The 17,120-nt window shown below is 36.8% G+C and overlaps 1 protein-coding gene across 2 annotated transcripts in view; it reads left to right on the top strand.

The window, feature by feature from the left end:
• drosha (drosha ribonuclease III) overlaps nt 1-16,180 on the top strand; it is a 38,834-nt gene extending 22,654 nt beyond the window's left edge. For both annotated transcript variants that reach the window (XM_079596015.1, XM_079596016.1), the window contains exons 23-31: nt 321-365; nt 3,188-3,345; nt 6,366-6,471; nt 7,011-7,152; nt 7,423-7,505; nt 9,328-9,431; nt 11,495-11,587; nt 13,804-13,850; nt 14,138-16,180. In XM_079596015.1, coding sequence (XP_079452141.1) covers nt 321-365; nt 3,188-3,345; nt 6,366-6,471; nt 7,011-7,152; nt 7,423-7,505; nt 9,328-9,431; nt 11,495-11,587; nt 13,804-13,850; nt 14,138-14,253 — 894 coding nt within the window. In that variant the 3' untranslated portion in view covers nt 14,254-16,180. The remainder of the gene's footprint in view (nt 1-320; nt 366-3,187; nt 3,346-6,365; nt 6,472-7,010; nt 7,153-7,422; nt 7,506-9,327; nt 9,432-11,494; nt 11,588-13,803; nt 13,851-14,137) is intronic.
• Nucleotides 16,181-17,120: the final 940 nt, after the last annotated feature.

The raw sequence follows: 17,120 nt of genomic DNA, 5'->3' as shown, positions 1-17,120 counted from the left end.
AGCGTTCTTGTAATTGTTTAACCATAGCCTTTTTTACAATTAGCCTACAGGCAAGACCACTGATGGCTCCTCATTATCATACCTAGGCTAATGTTAAAGGACAAGTTTGGTATTTTACACTTAAAGCCCGGTTTTCAGATAGTTTCTGATGAAATAGAACAGTTAAGATAAAAATTTGGACACATGCTGCTGTCCTGAGAATTTTCTGTTTCTTTCTTTTAATACAGTAGTCTGAATTGTCCCTCATATACTCAATATACTCATATTCTCAAGTGGACTATGTCATCTTTTATTCAGTTAATTTCCTCTCTGTCTTTCAGGACCTGAGGGGTGTTTGGCTCAACTACCCACCTCATCCTTTACAGGTGTGAGGAAACTTGATTTTTAATGTTTGTCATGCACCAGTGTAAAAACGCATACATACACATTCATCAGACACTTGGGTAAATATCTATTCAATTCAATTCAATTCAAATTTATTTGTATAGCGCTTTTCACAATACATATTGTTTCAAAGCAGCTTTACGGAAAATGCATCTCAAAAATGTACAAACAAAAATACAGTTAGTTAATCATAAATTTAGGGCATAACATATCGCCGGCGTTGGGTCGTCTCTTCACAGGCGTCGAGTCGTCTCAATACAGGCGTCGGTGGCTGAGAGGTGCAAAACAAATCACAATTATAAAAACAAAATAACAAATCCAAAAACAAAATAACAAATCCAAAAACAAAATAACAATTCAGAAAACAAAATAACAATTCAGAAAACAAAATGACAATTCAGAAAACAAAATGACAATTCAGAAAACAAAATGACAATTCAGAAAACAAAATAACAAATCCAAAAACAAAATAACAATTCAGAAAACAAAATGACAATTCAGAAAACAAAATGACAATTCAGAAAACACAAAAACAATTCAGAAAACAAAACGGAAAAGGTAGTTATATTTTGAAAATGGTATACGTATCGCTGATTGGACAAGACACCTGTCAATCAAGCAAGAACCTTAATCAAGCGATTACTTGAAGTACCGAGGGTAGAAAAGCGATTCGTGTCGGACAAGTGGATCAGTACCGTTACTTTAGTACATGCACGCAGCTTTATTCTACCGTGAACGAGATTATAATGTTATTTCCCGATGCTGATGTACAGATCAAACGTTAAATCTGAGGTAGTAGACATATATTCATAGGCGTAATTTGCGGGTTGGGGCGGGTGGGACATGTCCCCAGACTCCCCACCACTTTTTTCCAGGGTCGATTGTGTCCCCACCACTTTTGAAACATCTCGCGGCACGGATGTACCAATAAAAATAAATAAAACATCTCCAGTTCACTCTAGCTATTTGTTAAATAAGAGGCGATTTAGCGCTGAAAAGAGTTGTTGAAATCAAGAGATCAAAGTGCTCGTTGCCGCTGTTCTGTTGTGGCTCGCGCACAGTCTTTACACGGACGCGCGCTTCAATCCGTTGCGGAGAGACTCCATTAGTTCCAGTGAAATCACAAAATATAATGCACAAAAACGTGTCCCTGCTTGATATACACCCACTGATAAACAATCGGTTTTGATGAGAGAAAAAAATATACTGCTTAGTGCGGATTAGAACCCAGAACCTCTGACACGCTTGGCAAAAGTTCTGCCACTGGACCATTCAAGTACATGTGTAGATCAGCCGAATCTATGCATATGTATTACATCTCATCAAACAATAAATTAAACAATGCGGTACTGGAAAAAATATACACATGATTTGACCGTTTATTTTATTAAATATCAAAAACGAATCGCCTGGGTATCGAACCCATGACCTTGGCGTTGCTAGCGCCAACGCTCTACTGTTTGAGCTACAGGAAAGCAACTTAATAGGTAACCAGTGTAGAGATGATAAAATTGGTGTTATATGATCATATTTTCTTGACCTAGTAAGAACTCTAGCGGCTGCATTTTGGACTAACTGTAGCTTGTTTACGGAGGATGCAGGACAACCAGCTAATAAAGCATTACAGTAATCTAGTCTCGAGGTCATGAATGCATGAACTAACTTTTCTGCATCAGAAACTGATAGCATGTTACGTAGCTTAGCAATGTTTCTAAGGTGGAAAAAGGCTGTTCTTGTGACATTTGAAATATGATTTTCAAAAGACAAGTTGCGGTCTAGTATAACACCCAGGTCTTTTACTGTAGAGGATAAAGTAACAGGACATCCTTCTAGATTAAGGTTGTATTGTAAGAGGTTTTGTGGGCAGTTTTTTGGATCAATCAGTAATACCTCCGTTTTATCTGAATTTAATCTAGAAAAATAACAGTGCAGTAAATGGTAACATTTATTTGTGCTACAAACCAGTTTATGTTTAAGATAAATAAATTCAACTAATTAATTAAACCATGATAGACCAGAAGCCTCACACATGCAAGTTCAAAATGGCTGTGCCTGCTCTTACATTAAAAATAATGTGTGCGTATGTATGTATATATATTTATTTATTTATATTTATTGTTAAAATATTTTTTTAATGTTCATTTGTGCAGGGAAATTTAAAGGCAGTTTACCCCAGAATTAATATTTTTGTTGCTCTAAACTCATAAGTCTTTTATGTATCTTTGAAAAACAATATATCTTTTTAATATTCTCTAATCATGTTTTTCAATCTATTGAAAATCCATGCAGGCACAATTTTCAAGCTTCAAAAAGTACATAAAAACATTGTACAAGGAGTCCATATGAATTGAGCGGTAGAATCCAAATCTTGTGAGGAGACCCAAATGGAATCTCAAACATGCATGCTTGATGCACAGGGAAATAACCGCCCAATTCATATGCATTTTCTTTCTGAACTTTTTTTAAAGCTTGAAAATGTTGATTGCCTAGACTTTTATGGATGGACAAAACTAAGAATGAACAATACTTCAGCATTTATTAATCTTAGGTAATATTAATCTCAACATTTACTAATTGTTAACATTAGTTAATGCACTGTGAACTAACATGAACAAAGATGAATAAATACTGTAACAAATGTATTGCTCATTGCTAGTTCATGTTAGTTAATACATGAAATAAGGTTAACTAATGAACCTTATTATAAAGTGTTACCAGAAAACTAACATTCATTGTATTAATAAAGTAGTTCAGTTTATTTAATGCATGAAAGCTCACACTTCATGTTCTGTTGTATGTTTAGGTGCAGGAGACCCTGACAGACAGGCAGTTGATCGAGTCGTCTCCAGTTCTGCAGAAACTCACCAGTTTTGAGGACGCCATTGGAGTGCTGTTCACTCATGTCCGTCTCCTCGCACGGGCCTTCACTCTGCGAACAGTGGGCTTCAACCACCTCACCCTGTGAGTGCTTCAGTGTGTCTGGGACTTTGCAATGATATAATGTATATAATGTACATTGTACACTCACTTGGCCACTTTATTAGGGACACCTTACTAATACCGGGTTGGACTCTCTTTTGGCCTCAAACCGCTGGTTACGTATGTAACCAATGATATAATGTATATAATGTACATTGTACACTCACTTGGCCACTTTATTAGGGACACCTTACTAATACCGGGTTGGACTCCCTTTTGGCCTCAAACCGCTGGTTACGTATGTAAACGTGGTTCTGTGAATTCCGGATGATCGCTAGAGACGGTGCTATATGTTGGCACCGCAAGGGCGTTGTGGTTGTAGCTGTTATAATAGTGGATAATCGCAGTGCCAGCCAGATAGGTTGAAAAAATATTTACCAACAAAGTCACGTATTGAAGTGAGCTGAAGGAATATAAGCCACTGCAGCTGAGCGCCCCACCTCAAAGCACCTCTCGCACTGATGGGGAACTCTGGCAGTCATCCGGAATTCACTGAACCATGGTTACAAATGTAACCAGCGTTCTGTTTCATTCCTCTTGACCGCCAGAGACGGTCCTATATTAGTGGATGACCCATACCAACAAAGTCATAAGTCATAAGTCATAAGTAACTTGCATCCTGAGAAGCAGCAACAAGAACGCTGTAGAACCTTGCAAATGTACAATGTCGCTGCTGCACAAATGTCTTTAAGTGAAACACACACTGTTCTAAAACACACCTGAATGGCCGGTTAGCAGCTATTCGGCGAAGGCCTTTTCTTGAATGGTGGGTTCATTATTATTCTTAATGAAAAACACAACAACAAAACAGTACAATGACAAACTCACTTAAATAGGCACTTTTATGTTTCGCTTTGAAACCAAATCTTTCACCATTGTCTTGTCAGCCAAGAGTGAGACGAAGTGAGGTGAAATCTGACGGCTGCTGCTGATCTGTGCTCTCGTTAAGATCAGTCTAAATTGAACAAACGCCTTCATTTTTTTAATTATAGTGTCTGTTCTTCTCTAACTGAACTAAATTATTTTTATTTTCTTGAAAAATCAAATATGCAACCGCTGCCAAAACAAGCCCATTATTTTATTATTTATTATCATCAATATTATTTATCAATTATTAATATCAATAAATGAGCCTACAACATATGAAACTTCAACCACTCAGAGTTTGAAAAGCAAAAACAAAGTTATTTTACAAAAGTCATCAAATTGCAAAAAGCAGGAGGGCATGCACTATCCTCCGATCACCTGTGCTTGTTGTCTATTATTGTTTGATCAACATTGAGTAAATCACTTACTGCTCTTGATGGAATAGCTTTAGTCAAGTCCTTCATTTATGTAGCGCTTTTAACAATATAGATTGTTTCAAAGCAGCTTTACATTGATAATAGGAAATTAAAGTAACAGAGATTTTGGCTTTACAGCAGCTCTAGAATAAAGTTATTGTCCAGCTAAAGTTATATTTTATTGATTTCCTTTCAGTCGCAACAAACATTAGTTATTAACTTAGGGGCCGCTAACACGACACCGTTCTAACAGAAAACCCCTAATGCGATCCGGCCGCCCACCCGCACAAAACGGGGCCTGGTGGCTCGAGAACGCAAACCATGAAAAAGGTTCTTAGGTACAAGCCTTGAAAAATGTATAATACATAATTTTTTGTATCGCTTCCACGTAGCCTCGTGAACCGGAATTATCCCGACAACGTTTTATCTGTACAGAGGTAAAGGGAAGGGAGGGAGGCCTTCACAGGGGAGAGACTCGTGGTCACTTCAGGACTGCGTTGTCGTCGTGTCCAGGCGCAGGTCCTTCATCAGATCTGTATACGGCCTGGATCCGGCGGACTGCGGTAAACCTTGGGATAAACCGAGAGACTAATATTAGCGTAGACGCCATCCTTCGTATGATGTAACAAGTACATCAGGATGTATGGGAAGTGTTCCCGGCTTCTTTGTTTAACAAGAATGCCCAGTGAATAGATTGCTTAGACATCACTGTATGAATTACTGTGGCTGTGTTTTATTTTTACATTTAATTATTCAATTTCTGTTGCTAAATAACCCTAATGTTGGCCTACCTGAAACCCTAAACTCCCTGGTTTACACTGACGTAAAAATTACGCTTACTTTTTACGTAGCTAATGCTACAGTAAAACACTCCTGTACACTTTGAGAGATTGAAGGGATGCTTTCTTCTCGCTTACAGAATGTGAAAAAATTGATGTTGGTTATATAAATTTTAGTTTTTAAATACCGGTATGTTGAAATATAAAGTTAATTTATTTTATCGTATTGCAAATCAAATATCGCATTATTTAACGTGTGTAAGCAATAAGGTACGAGAGGCTGTGCTGTATGGTGACTAAGTCACTCACGGCTGAAGGGCGTTGTTAGACACGACGCGAAGCAGAGTCCCTGACCATAAACAGCAACAGTTAACAGTTATACATGATTTCGCCAATAGATGGAGACAGCGGCTGTCTTTATGTGTGAGTCAGTCAGTAGAGAAGACTTTTACATTGAAAGGACTCAAACTTATGATCACGGAGAAGGAAGACGCAACTGACAGATGATATGGGCACGGGAAAACTCCTTAACTGTTAAAAGGACAAGATATCGCAGTGGACATTCAAATGGATTTTTTGTATTATGAATATAGGACTGACCTGAAGGAAAATGCTATGTCTACTGTAAATGCAGGTACACTCGCTTACTCAATCTCTCACAATACTCTACTATAGCTTCAATAAACAATATCAATGAGAACACAATGTTTGTGTAGCTAAGAGTGGTTGCTAGGGGTGTTGTGTAGTGATGCATAGAACCGTTGGGTGAAGCGGTCATAGCTGTTTTATCGTGAATTAAACACAGCTATTGACCAATCAGAATCAAGGATTGGAACTAACTGTTTTATAATAACCCATATTGCATTTTTCTTCAATATCATGCAGCCCTATTAGTTAACTATCGATTAGAGCTTCATGAAGCCAATGTATGTGTCTGCAGAGGCCACAACCAGAGGATGGAGTTCCTGGGAGATTCTATCATGCAGCTGGTGGCAACTGAATATCTGTTCATCCACTTCCCAGACCATCATGAAGGACATTTGACAGTGAGTATATCTATCATCTGGTGCTCATGTTGTGGCCAAATTACAGCCATGCTGATATAGAGCCATACAAAAAAATATTCTGGGACCATGAATATTTTGTGAAAAGATCAAAAACCCTGGTGGTGGCTGGCAACGTAAAAAAAAAAAAAGAAATGCTGGCAAAATTGCAGATTCATTCAGGAATAAAACAAGGTTTTAAACCAGGAAATTATTTGAACTTTGCACACCACCTTACGAGGCTCAACATCATAAGTGATGTCAGAGGAAACCGTGATGGGGATCTACATCTATATACCGGTACCATAGTTTTTAAACTGTAAATATGTGAATCGTGTGCCAACAAACTCCCTGGTCTCCCCTACTATATAGTACAAAATATATCCAGCCACTTCAGTCACTGGTTGGCCATCCCACCCAAAGGGACAGTCAACATTCTGTGGGACAACACCACAGAATGTGTTAGGGAATGATATAATCAAGATGATGAGATCGGTTTAGTCAGTTAAAGTATAAAGTGTGTTGATTTGTGTGATTTTTAGCTCCTGCGCAGCTCTTTGGTGAATAACCGGACTCAGGCAAAGGTTGCAGAGGAATTGGGCATGCAGGAATATGCCATCACCAACGACAAGACCAAACGGCCTGTTGCCCTGCGGACCAAGACTTTAGCCGATCTACTGGAGTGTAAGTATGACATGACACTAAAATCAAAGCTCCCTTGCAATTATCTGCATTCAACATTAACAAAAATTGTGAGCATTTTACTATAAATTATCAAATAATTATCAGAGGAACAAAAAGTTATTAAAATTACAAGAAGTTAAATCCTTACAAATCCTACAGAATGTTTCGTTATTTATTAAATACATGATTTTGTGCAAGCACTGTTATTTTGTTTAGTATTCCAAATATACTTGTCTTTATTACCAAGTCTTTTCTTTTTTTTCTCCTCAGCATTCATTGCAGCTCTTTACATCGATAAAGACCTGGAGTTTGTGCACACATTTATGAATGTTTGCTTCTTCCCACGACTCAAGGTATGGCAATATTATTTGGAGATTAACAAAGAATCGGGTTACTTGATATTTTTTACCCATATTCACCAGTCTGCACTTATCTAGCACGACCTTGATTTGAAATGTTTTGTTTCAGTCTTGGAAAAATGTGGATGGCAACAGTAGACACCTGGCACATTTTATTTCAGAATCATCATTGGCGGGTAGAAAGGAAAAGTAAAAAACTGTAGTATGAAGAACATCGCGTCATGCAGAGGCATGTTATGAAATGTTCTGTGTAAATTAAAGCATTTGTAGAGTGATTTACAACTGCTTTGATTGTGGCTCAACCAATCATAATCAAGGACCGGAACTATCCATTTTATGAATACTTTTTAAAAAAATAATGCAGATTTCAATCACAAATGAAGACATGAGCCAGAGAAAGAAAACAAAGAATTCTTACTATTCAGTGAAGAAAAGTTAGTTTAGGAACAGTTGGGGAAAGTGCATGATATACGGTAGTCTATTAATGTAAGCATTAATGCATCTGGAACACTGTAATAAGGCCATGTAGACTATAGGCCTTATGCGCCAGAGAAACAAGCATGTCTTTAGAATTGTGTGTTTGAATTTGAACTTCAGTTTTTGTGGTAGATTTGTGTATTTCTATGGCATTGCTGTCGAAGAGTAATTAGCCAGTGAAGTGGATTTATTTATTGTAGAGTTAACCGAAGTTATCATGATGAGCATTGTAATGTTTGAAGCGGATGTCATAACAAATGTCAGAAGAACGGAAAGATTTTAAAATGAGCGGCTCATTCATAAATCCGTAAGATCTCACCTTCATGCTGTGGAAATACAACCCGGAAGACAACACAAGAAGTGCAGCGTTGAAAAGGGGCGGGGCAACATAATATTGAACTTGTTTTATGTACGGTACATTTCTGCAGACTTATTTTCATAAGCTGTTAAAGACATGTAGCATCAGTAAGAACTAACATGAACCAACATTTAACAATGGACACGGGTTTTTTGGCCCTCACTCTCTGACCCCATGAAGGTCGCTGTGTAATTCACACCCTGACCAAGATACATTAGGGGAAGCAGTAAATAATCTTATGAATGCACTTTCATCAAATTGTTAATCGAATCGTATTGAATCTCACTAAGAATCGTCTCGAATCTAATCGTTCTGAATTTGCTAATATCGTTCTTGAATCAAATCGAAAACCTATGAATCCCAAATTGAATCGATTTACTGTTCACCCAATGATTCACAGCTCTACTCGTGTGTTTTGTATCTGAAAAAATAAAAAAAATAAAACTGAAATAAGGTGCTGTTTACTCCGGACATGGTCTTGTATTCTAACCTGGCTGTTTTTAATTGTCGTAGTCTTATGCTTTTAAGACACTGTGTCAAGTTAAAAGTAATAAATCACCCCTGATACAGCACTTGTGGTTGGGAAAAAGACGAGAACAGGGTACCTTGTAAAGATGAACTGATTAAACTAAAAAGTGAACATTCAAATTTTTCTTTAAAGATTACTTAAAATATTATGATTTTTTTTTAAAATTGGAGTTAAGATCACACACCCACCCAATTCTTCAGGATTCATTGAACTTCTTGCGTCAGCTTGCTGTCTGCAAACACTGCAAAGTGTGCAGACACTGAGATTGATCAACAGGAATTCATAATGAGACCTGTTCAAAGCCTTCAGCTCTGCGCCAGTGGACATGTGCAGTCAGTGTCTGCCTTTGTCATAAAATAACTGCTGTATCTTGTGATTTGTTTTGTATTTGTATATAAAAATGTTTTATTTTTCAATGTACTGCTGTTTGACCAGTTTATTTATTGTTTCAGGAGTTCATCTTGAACCAGGACTGGAATGATCCAAAATCGCAGCTACAGCAGTGCTGTTTAACCTTGCGGACAGAGGGCAAAGAGCCAGATATTCCTCTATACAAGTAAGAAGCTTCTGTCCATAAACATCCTTTGATTCACTTCTTCATCACTTTCCACCTTTGATTATCTGTTTTAAGAGTTTTACTGTGAGCCCAAACAGTATCTGGACACAAAGAATACACATGTGGCCTTAGAGAATGCAAATCACAGGAAAACAGGTCCTGCATTTTCACACGGCATGCTGCTGCACAGGAAAAACATGATCTGTATACTAGCACATTCAGTCTATGCGAACACCGTCCCATGCGAAATTATTCAAACCCCTTTATTTTTTACGCATTTTTTGTTGCAGCCTTATGCTGTTTTTTCCCCACATCAATGTACACTCTATACCCCAAAATGACAGCAAAAACTAGGTTTGTGAAAACTGCAAATTAATTAGAAAGAAGAACTGAATCCGTACTCAAGCCCTTTGCTACACTTGTAATAAAATCCCATTTCTCCGGATTATCTTTGAGATGTTTCTACGCTTTGAAAAGGTGTATACCTGTCTATATAAGGTCTAACAGCTGAAAATGCATATCAGAACAAAAACCAAGCCACAAGGCCAAAGAAACTGACTGCTAAGCACATAGACAGCATTGTGTAGAGGCACAGATCTGAGGAAAGCCTCCATCATTCTTAAATGGAAGAAGTTTGAATGAACCAGGACTCTTCTTAGGGCTAGTCGTCCAGCCAAACTGAGAATCATAAGAAAAGGGTCTTGGTAAGAGGTGACCAATAATCTGATGGTCAATCTGGTTGCGCTCCAGAATTCATGCGTGGAGATGGGAGAACCTTGCAGAAGGACAACCATCTCTGCAATGATCCAGCAATCCAGACTTTAAGGCAGAGTGCCCAGATGGAAGCCTCTACTCCGTAAAAAAAAAGAAATCCTGCTTGGAAAAAAGATTATTGGAATTCAGGCCTCGATTCGAATCGTCATGTCTGAAACCAGGCACAGCTCATCACATTTGCAATACCATCCCAGAAGTGAAGAATGGTGGTGGTAGCATTATTCTGTGGGTGTTTTTCAGTGGCAGGAACTGGTCACAGTAGAAAATGTTGCTGAATACAGCAAAATACAGAAAACCTGGTCCTGAGTGCTAGAAACTGCGGCAGAAATTCACCTTACAACATGATAATGACCTTAAAACTGCAAACTCTATGAAAGTGGCCCAGACTTGAACCTAATCAAACATCTCTGGAAAGTTGAGACTTGCTATATAGTATACTGTATGTGACTATACTAAAAGGGTTCTGAACTCTGGCCCTCGAAGTCCACTTTCCTGCAGAGTTTAACTCCAACCCTGATCAAACTCAACTGCCTGTAATTTTACAGTAAACATGAAGACCTTGATTAGCTTGTTCATGTGAGTTTGATTAGGGTTGGAGGAAACCTCCAAAGTGGACATAGAGAGCTCTTGCTATACTGTATGTATGTGGGATAAAGTTATACACTTGGATAAAGTTATACACTTGCATATCCAAATTTATTTATAGAGTTGTTTGGTAATATAGTTAACATTTTGAGATGTCCTCTTTTGCGAAAAGTTGTTCCATTGTTTACGTTACTCCTTTTCTTACAAGTCAGCGTTTGAAGAGGCATCTGTCCTGCAACAAAGTACCGAACCGGTATAGAGAAAAATATCGAACTAAATTAAATTGAACTGAATTGTAGAAATGGAGTTAGAAAATGTGTGCGGTACCATACAGTCATTTCCTAGATCACATGTCCCCCACATTCTATATGAAACATATAATCATCTACAGGCCTTAACTAACGATCGATCTGGCTGAATCATGGGCAGAAATGGTCAATAGCTCAACACACAGTAGCTGGCCAGATCAGACTGCTAAAGTACGATATGTACATTGGATATTCAATGTTTCTGTAGCTTAAGGTATATTGTTATACGTTTACTTACATTTACTGCTGTAAGGCCACTGGACTGTTTAAAGTCCTATCCTCTCTTTTTGTATTATTCTGATATAATTAATAGTATAATGTGACCTTGAATCCACTTAATTGTTCCGGTTAAGTGGTTTGGCTCATCTCGAGTGTGATGCTCTTCTTGTTTTACAGAACACTTCAGACAGTTGGACCCTCTCATGCCAGAACCTACACAGTGGCAGTGTATTTCAAAGGTGAACGTATTGGCTGTGGAAAAGGACCAAGGTACTAATAATACACCCATATATTTACCCTCATTGCTACATTGCTGGGTATAAATGTTGGCAGTCAAAATTAAAACTGTTGGACGATAGATTTTCTTCATTCTTTCTGACAAGCAACAAAAGATAATATGAATTACACTATGTGCGCTTTTTCTACATTTGTAAATTGCCGTGTGTGTTTATTATAAGGGGGTATAATACGCAGCTCAGTACTCACTACTCATGAGCACTTTTAAATAAGCTACTCTTTTACTCAAGTTGCTTTTTGGACAAGTAATTTTACTCTACTCGCACTAAAAAAATTTGGAAAGTACCGGAAAGTAATTGTACTTTTACTTAAATTTTTCAGTACTCTTTTCACCTCTGATTGTGTACTTTAAGTACGAATACCACAATGCCGTTTATCGACATGGATCTGCATGATCGTATCAAAGGAAACTTGTATGTGTTTTATGTAAATTACACTGATACTGGTGCATTTTAAACTAAACTACTATTAATTCCCTTACTTGTCCTACAAAAAAGAAGCAACTTGCGCATTTCTTTGTCATCAAATCTTTCCACACCATACTAATGTTTATGCTAATTTTGTGTCTTTGTCTTCTGGCTTCAGCCCTTATCTGCTTCTTTGACTACAGATGCTGAGTTTATAACTCTCATTATTTCCATCTTTTCTTCTTTCAGAAGATCTGAAAACCTTCACTATCACCTTCAATTCCCTCACACAAACTACTGATGCATACATTTTCCCATCTACCTCATTTATTCTACGATATTATATGGTCTTCTAATTGTTTCAGTTGTTTTTTTATGTTGACACAATCAGACTTCGGTTTTCAATATTCTTAGAAGATCATAGTCTTGATTCTATACTTTATTCTAACTGTCTACTTCGGAGTCTCATCTGCTTTAGCGAAACTTTTTTCCGTTTCTATTTAAGTTCAGAATTTGAAGCAGAACTGCAAATACTGTGCAAATATCCCCAGACTATCAAACTACCATCTTGTGTGACGGAGGTGGTTCGTTTGAAGTGCAGTGTTGGGTTTTTGGCTTTCACACCCGAAGATTGCATAATTGAAACCCTAAATTCAACACCAAAAAAACTCTCATCACACACGTACTATGGACAATCTTATTTTCACAGCACTGTATGAGCAAAAAAATTTTTTTGATGACACAACAACCAGACTGGACACCTAAACAGAGCATATTTTCACTACCCATATTAACAGATTAGGGCATTTACACTGACAGTGGCAAAGCAGTGCATAGCAGAGCAGAAGCAGCTGTGCCAAGATCGTTTCGGGGGAGAGTATATTTTTGCTGCACCAATCAATCTAAATTAAAGCCAGAGTGCATTGGTCTTGTTCACAATACACCTGAGTTAACATGAAAAATAACAAATTTCACCATAGAATCATATAAGTGAGGTTTTCAGTGTTTCACAAATCACCATATTACATTCAGCTCTGTGAAAGACCAAGAAAAAATACTAGAAAACATTGCCAGGAGTTTTTACCCATACTTCAAAGCCTGTTTAAATTAATAAAACTAGAGGTATATCTTAACTTGAAGATTACTTTTATCATGTAAAAAAAAATTATATATATATATATATATATATATATATATATATATAAACGCATTTATATACATATGTGTATGGGACAGTAGGAGGGGAACACGGTCGCATCGCAGCAGAGTATGTTGCCCATCATAAATATAATGATATAATCATAATACATGACAGAGTGGTCGTCAGAGAACACCTGAAAAAGTGACAGGATGGACGATACTCATCTGTATTTGCAGTACACAAGCCGCAGTCCAGCTGCGCATGACAAACACTGCCAGTGTGAAAGCACAATGTGTGTGTGTGCTGCTCCCGCTCTGCATACGCACAGTTTCTGCGACAGGCGTTACCTCTATCTTGTGAGCTCCTTGGCAAATGCCAAAAACTTTAAACTTTACTAAACATTCTAATGGCAAACCATGTCATCAGTTCGCCATGTTTAGAGGCTCTATAACCAAGAATTTACTGTTTAGATGCATTCAAATGTTTGGCCTTCCTTGAATTTCAAGGAAAAGTGGATAAAGATCCCTACCGTAGATTCTTTGGGTCATTAAATCCATGTTGGATGTAATCCTTTCAGTAGAATGATAATGATCTTTTTTTGAGCTACTAAACATTTATAACTTTCCATTTTATCCCAACAGCATTCAACAAGCCGAGATGGGTGCAGCCATGGATGCCCTGGAGAAATGTATGTGATTTTGTGAAAAGCTTCTTAAACATTGTTATTCTCTATCAATAATCACAGATATTAATAATTTCTAAATGAGAATGTTTCTTTTAAAACCATTTACAGTTTTGTGAAAAAATACCGCCGTGTCTTGTGACAAATGACACCTGTTTGATGGGGCGGGGGCAATGGACGTTACTTTTGCAATTTAATTTGGTGCTGCTAGTGGTGCAGAAATGACACTTTAGGTTTGAGTGCACTGTGGCAAACATGCAATGGAAATAATGTTTTTTTCTTGTCTTCTGCAGATAACTTTCCTCAGATGGCTCATCAGAAGCGCTTCATTGAAAGGAAGTACCGGCAAGAACTGAAGGAGATGAGACGAGAGCGAGAGCGTCAGGAGAGAGATAGTGACGAAGGGTAGAGCAGCAGAAAGTCAAAGATAAAAGTAGGATGTTATTGGAAGGGAGTTGCACAACAGCAGGCTTAATGATCTTTCTTAGTTGTTGTTTTGTCTATAAATGTGATTTGTTTGTTAATCTAATTCATACTGTTGATATGTTTTAAAAAGAGAAAAAAAGTGTGAAATAAACCAAGCCATTAATATGTTTGATTGTGTGCATACTGAAGCCCAGAATTGTTATTTTTGCCAGGTCAAACTTCATCCTCTCCTCGGGTTGAAATTCATTTTCCTTTCAGTTTTAAACATTGAGTGTTCATCGGAGCAGTCCAAACTGAATTGTCGCACTTGAGCTTGGAGTACACACACACACACTCACAAATTTACTGGATTCAATGAGTTTATGTAATAAAAATATTAACAAATCCTTCCCTTGCAGGTCAATTTGACCACCATAGGGATTGGGGGGAAATGGGGGTTTTCTTTTTGTCAAATAAATAATAATCTGGCACAGTCCAGAACACACACACACACACACAAATGAATGCATGAGACTAAAGAACATCCCCAATGCAGAACACACTCGCATGCATACACACACCTAGGAATTCCCCTTTAAAATCAGTCAGTCACAATGCAGACTGCACACTTTGTGAAGTGGTTAGATTTTAACACACAATGCACAACTTTTATTTTTTCTGCTGCCCACCTTACTATCTTAAATTATTACAAATTCTAACACTTCAGTATAAATACAAACCTAAACAATTCTCAAAATTAAAACTATAAATGCTAAAACTTTGCTAAAAACATTATTTGATAAAGTTCAAATATATGCATACTGAAGGAAAAACAACTACAGAAAAACTGATTTTAGGACCCAGGGCAACAGTTAATTTGCTCCATATAGTGCTTTAAGGCCTTCTAAAGGCAAGAGCCATGAAATATGTTATAGAATTGTCTTTATACAAGAGGTTGGCAGAGACAGCTAGATACTTTTTAAGCTGGTATTTTGAATTTAAATGAAAGAATATGAAGAAATTAAAATACAGTTTTACAATTATTGATCAAATCTAGTAATTTTGAGGTAAATAAAACATCTGCATTTGTATTATTTGTGATTGTTTTAATTTTAAAATAAATTATGAAAATTATATAAGCTTTATGGACCAAAAAATAAAAGAATGAGTATAATTTTATGGCTTTGGGGTCATTCTGACCTGCGAGGGAAGGATTTGTTACAGGTACGTGAGGAGAGGATAAGTAAGGGTTAATCATGAATCAAAGGTGAAGATTGACTGGACTACCAGAGCGCATCATTTGGTCAAATAATCTTTTGTGGATCAACATGAAACTGATCATAATCTAGAACAGAGTTTTCCACCATTTTTGTCCATTTGGGATTGTTTTGATTGTGAAAAGTGTCTGTTACATACAAACATGGAGACAGGTGAATAAAGGGGAGGAACAATAGTTCTAGATTTTCTCTTTGGTCCAAACACAGATTTTGACAGAATCCTGTTGAATTTTTTTCTTCTGGTATTTACTTTTAGTCACTTCATATCCATTTTAATGGACCAAAAAAAATTCAGATTTTCTATGTAGGCCTACATTCAAATTACACCTGACCACATAAATGTGCCTTGACAAAATGGACATACATCGAATATACTGTTCCTACACTGTATGCAGAAATTTGACCATGACTCATGGAAATAAAATTAATATTGGTCTAATGTTGGCAATGAAAGATGCTCATGCTCCTAAAAATCCTTGTCTGATACCCCATATTTTTACATGTTGGAAAATATGCAAGTTCAACCATATTGGATTTTTGGAAACATGTTGGATTAATTGACTTGTTCTCTTATTTTGTTGTAACAACAGTGATAATAGAACAGTGACACATTCTCATTAAAAACAAATAAATATCATTATTTTATCTCTCTCCAATGTCCCAACACCTTATGGAGTACTAATTCATTTAAATATTAAAGTGATGTATAGCATCATTCAGAAATAACAGGATTTAACATTGAACAAATTGTATTTTATTAAAATAACATTAATTAACCAATATGAACAATTATATGAAAACAGATATTCATTAAATGCATAGTCTAGAATGTAGGAAAATACATTTTGCATATCTAAATGGTAATGTAGTATATAATATTGTTGTTAAGTGTTACCAGTCACAAAATCATAATCCCCATCATAAACCATAAATCTCTTTTTTCGTCTTTGGAAGATGCGAGTTTTAATGACATTTGCTCTAATAATTTTTTTTTTTAAGATTCTATAACCATGGGTACTACTGCATACCTCAAACCTTCATATTTATCCACACTGAAAAGCTGAGACAAAGCTCAAACTCAAGTTATTATTAAAATATAGCTTATCAGCAAGTAATCTGAAGTTATCTTAGTGTATACTTTTGAATTTCACAGAGCACTTTTTATTCTCTAGTTTCTTGAAAATCTGTACGGGTGCTGTGGAAAGCACTATTAGAGATGAAGAGGCTTGTTCTGCACAGACCCCTTGAGGAGTGTGCTGTAGGTTTGTGCCCTTGTTCTTCTGGCTGAGGTCTTCTGTTCTTCACTTTATGTAGGTTAATATTTTTAGCAGTGCCCTATTTCTGATGGTTGCTTTGCTTTATTCTATGTTGCTTTCTGTGATAAGACGAAACCCTGATAAAAATGACCCTGGCTAAAATTTACCACCACAAGAAACAGCGAGAACTTCTCTTTTACCAGTGGATGGAGACTGTATATTAGAATCTTGACATTGGGTTGCAGACTGAAATCTTAAATGTTTTATTTTTCAGTTGACAGCGATAGCATGTTATAATCATTTTCACATTTACACTAAATCTGATTAATTATGTTAAA

Source organism: Phoxinus phoxinus (assembly GCF_949152265.1).
Source record: "Phoxinus phoxinus genome assembly, chromosome: 21".
Lineage (NCBI taxonomy): Eukaryota > Metazoa > Chordata > Actinopteri > Cypriniformes > Leuciscidae > Phoxinus > Phoxinus phoxinus.
Note: the sequence above shows the minus strand (reverse complement) of the source record. Positions and strands in the feature narration are given on the sequence as shown.